Genomic DNA, 3,202 nt, shown 5'->3' with positions numbered 1-3,202 from the left:
GCACACCAGTGCTCCCAGTGCTCCCAGTTACCCCAGCTCCATCCCTGCCCCCCATCTCTGCCCACTGGGCACTTGTCCCTGGCTGGGTTAACTGGGAGCACTGGTGTGCAGGCGCTGGAGTAACTTGGGATGCTGGTGCCGGGCTGGGCTAACTGGAGGCCACTGGTGGGAGGAACTGGGTGCAGGGCACTGGGACCACTGGGACACCCCTGGGACACCCTCTGGACCCTTTTCCAGGCGGGAAAACCAAGGGAGGGCCATGGTGGGAATTCCCAGTGTCCTGCACCGGTGCCAGGGGGTGGGACACGGGTGTGTCCAGATGTGCCCTGTCCATGTGTCCCCCATCCCTGTCCCCAGCCCTGTCCTCCATCCCTGTCCCCAGCCCTGTCCCCAGCCCTGTCCCCAGCCCTGTCCCCCCAGCCCTGTCCCCCATCCCTGTCCATGTGTCCCCCAGCCCTGTCCCTCAGCCCTGTCCCCCATCCCTGTCCCCCCAGTCCCTCGTGGGGCTCTCGGGGCCGCAGGAAACCGTCGCGAGCAGAGGAAGCGGCAGAACCCAAACCACACGTCACGTGCTGAGCCCGCCCGGCCCCCACACGACAGAGAGAGGGGAGGGGGGAACACGGCCTGGACGGGACCCCCCGGAGCTGTGGGACACTGAGGGACACGGTGGGACACGGCAGGACACGGTGGGACACGGCAGGACACGGTGGGACATGCCGGAGGATGCCGGAGGTGGGAGGATGGAGGAGGCGGTGGTGAAGCAGGGGGGGATCTACCTCCAGCTCCAGCAGACCTTCGGCAAGGTGAGGGGGTGTGGGGGGCACGGGGGGGCTCGGAGGGGTGGGACACGGGGTGGGATCCAAAGGGATTTGGGTGCTCCCAGCCTTTGGCTCCTCGGCCATCCGTGAGCTCCCCGTGGGGACGGGCAGGGGGACGGAAGGTGCTGGGGACACTTTGTAGGGCCAGGGGGTGGTTGGGGTGAGCTGGGGTGAGGGATGTGACCCCCAGAGCTGGGGGGTGAGGGATGTGACCCCAAACCTGTGTTGGGTGATGGGTGTGGCCCCCAGACCTGCACAGGGTGACTGATGTGACCCCCAAAGCCAGGGGGTGACGGATGTGACCCCCAGACCCACATTAGGTGATGGATGTGACCCCGAGTCTCGTGTTGGGTGACAGATGTGACCCCCAAACCTGTGTTTGGGGATGGATGTGACCCCCAGACCCACACAGGGTGACTGATGTGACCCCCAAAGCCAGGGGGTGATGGGTGTGACCCCCAGACCCACATTAGGTGATGGATGTGACCCCGAGTCTCGTGTTGGGTGACAGATGTGACCCCCAAACCTGTGTTTGAGGATGGATGTGACCCCCAGACCCACACAGGGTGACTGATGTGACCCCCAAAGCCAGGGGGTGACGGATGTGACCCCCAGACTCACATTAGGTGATGGATTAGACCCCGAGTCTTGTGTTGGGTGACAGATGTGACCCCCAAACCTGTGTTTGGGGATGGATGTGACCCCCAGACCCACACAGGGTGGCTGATGTGACCCCAAAGCCAGAGGGGGTGATGGGTGTGACCCCCAGGCCCGCATTGGGTGACTGATGCAACCCCCAAAGCCTCTCTGCTTCCGTGCCTGATAAACTTGGGGTTTGGCAACAACTCCCAAAGGGGAAGGAGCTCGTGGGCGTCTCCAGCTCTGTTCCCTGGTCTTGTTTCCCGTGGACACCCTCCAAAGGGAATCCAAATGCCATGGGAAGGGCCAGGAAGGCGGGCAGGGTGCAGGCAGGGCGGGCAGGGCATCCCCTCCCTGGGGCAAGGCAGGAGCACACGGTGCCTGCAGTGCTGGAGGACGGAGAGCAGGACAGAGGCCACCCCTGTATGGATCCCAACATCCCATCCCAGGGAAAGGGAGCTGTGTTCTGTCGGATCCTGGGGGCCCAGCAGGCCCCGCAGCAGGAGCTGCCGTGGAGGATGTGCTGGTTTGGGTGCAGGACTTCCTCTGTCCCCACTTCCCCTCCGACACTGGGGCCTCCCATCCCATTCCCTGTGAGCCCCAAATTGCTGCTCTGTGGGGGGCGAGCTGGGAACTGTTTAAAAGCTGGTGTTTCCAGGGAAAATGGAGGGAATGAGGAGCTGGAAGCCCTTCAGCAGCAGGGGGGTGGCGTGGGCAGGGCTTTTGGGTGCTGCAGGGGTGGATCTGGATGCTGGGCGAGGGCGAGGATGGGATGCTGCTGGTGCCTTTCCCAGCTGGAAAAGCCTTGCTGTGCCTCAGGGATGTTTATCCAGGGATATTTAAACCCCAGTTTACCTCTGGTCAGTCCCGGGCGAGGTGCAAAAACCCTGCCCAGACCCCGGAGGGCTTCCCCTGCGATCCCGAGGGAACAAAAACTCCCGGGAGGGCGAGCAAACCCACCTCTGCAAGACGCAGTGGCTCTTTCAGATTCTGGCTCTTAGGTCTGAAAATATTTCAAAAGAACACTTTACGACTAACCAGAGGTCAGCTGAACCGTGACCCAGACGTGCCTGTTATTTAGGAATGTTGGGGCTGGTCCTTATGACATTTGGGTGTGAGTCTACATCTCTGAAGTAGATTCTCCCCGTGGCAGAAGTGGAAGAAGTTCTGGGGAGTCTTGTACCGGGAGAGCTCCTGCTCCACGGCCCGCCTGGAGCTGCTGGAGGGCTCAGGGCCGGGGGAGAAGGCCCGGAAAGGCGAGGGGAGCAAGAGGCTGGTCCGGCTGAGCGACTGCGTGCACGTGGCCGAGGCGGGGGGCGATGCCACCTGTCCCAAGGACACCGTCCCCTTCCTGCTGGAGACCACGGACAGGCGCTTCCTCCTGGCTGCCGACGGCGCCGAGGCGGCCGACTGGATCCAGAGGCTGTGCGAGCTGGCATTCCCGGTAGGATAACCGGGATCCCCCGGGGTGGGGGGGCCCATGGGGGGGTTGGTGTGATGGGGGATCCAGAGGTTGTGCGAGCTGGCATTCCCGGTAGGATAACCGGGATCCCCCGGGGTGGGGGGGCCCATGGGGGGGTTGGTGTGATGGGGGATCCAGAGGCTGTGCGAGCTGGCATTCCCGGTAGGATAACCGGGATCCCCCGGGGTGGGGGGGCCCATGGGGGGGTTGGTGTGATGGGGGATCCAGAGGCTGTGCGAGCTGGCATTCCCGGTAGGATAACCGGGATCCCCCGGGGTGGGGG

General features: G+C 63.7%; 1 protein-coding gene across 2 annotated transcripts in view; it reads left to right on the top strand.

Moving 5' to 3' along the window:
- Positions 1–6: 6 nt before the first annotated feature.
- DOK2 (docking protein 2) overlaps positions 7–3,202 on the top strand; it is a 7,122-nt gene continuing 3,926 nt past the window's right edge. The window contains exons 1-3 of one of the 2 annotated variants that reach the window (XM_017831795.1): positions 7–398; positions 468–803; positions 2,611–2,901. In XM_017831795.1, coding sequence (XP_017687284.1) covers positions 333–398; positions 468–803; positions 2,611–2,901 — 693 coding nt within the window. In that variant the 5' untranslated portion in view covers positions 7–332. Of the gene's footprint in view, positions 804–2,610; positions 2,902–3,202 lie in introns of both variants that reach the window. The other variant, XM_017831794.1, reaches the window with a different exon arrangement.

Source organism: Lepidothrix coronata, unplaced genomic scaffold (genome assembly GCF_001604755.1).
Source record: "Lepidothrix coronata isolate B3197 unplaced genomic scaffold, Lepidothrix_coronata-1.0 Scaffold197, whole genome shotgun sequence".
NCBI lineage: Eukaryota > Metazoa > Chordata > Aves > Passeriformes > Pipridae > Lepidothrix > Lepidothrix coronata.
This window is presented reverse-complemented; position numbering and strand designations above follow the sequence as displayed.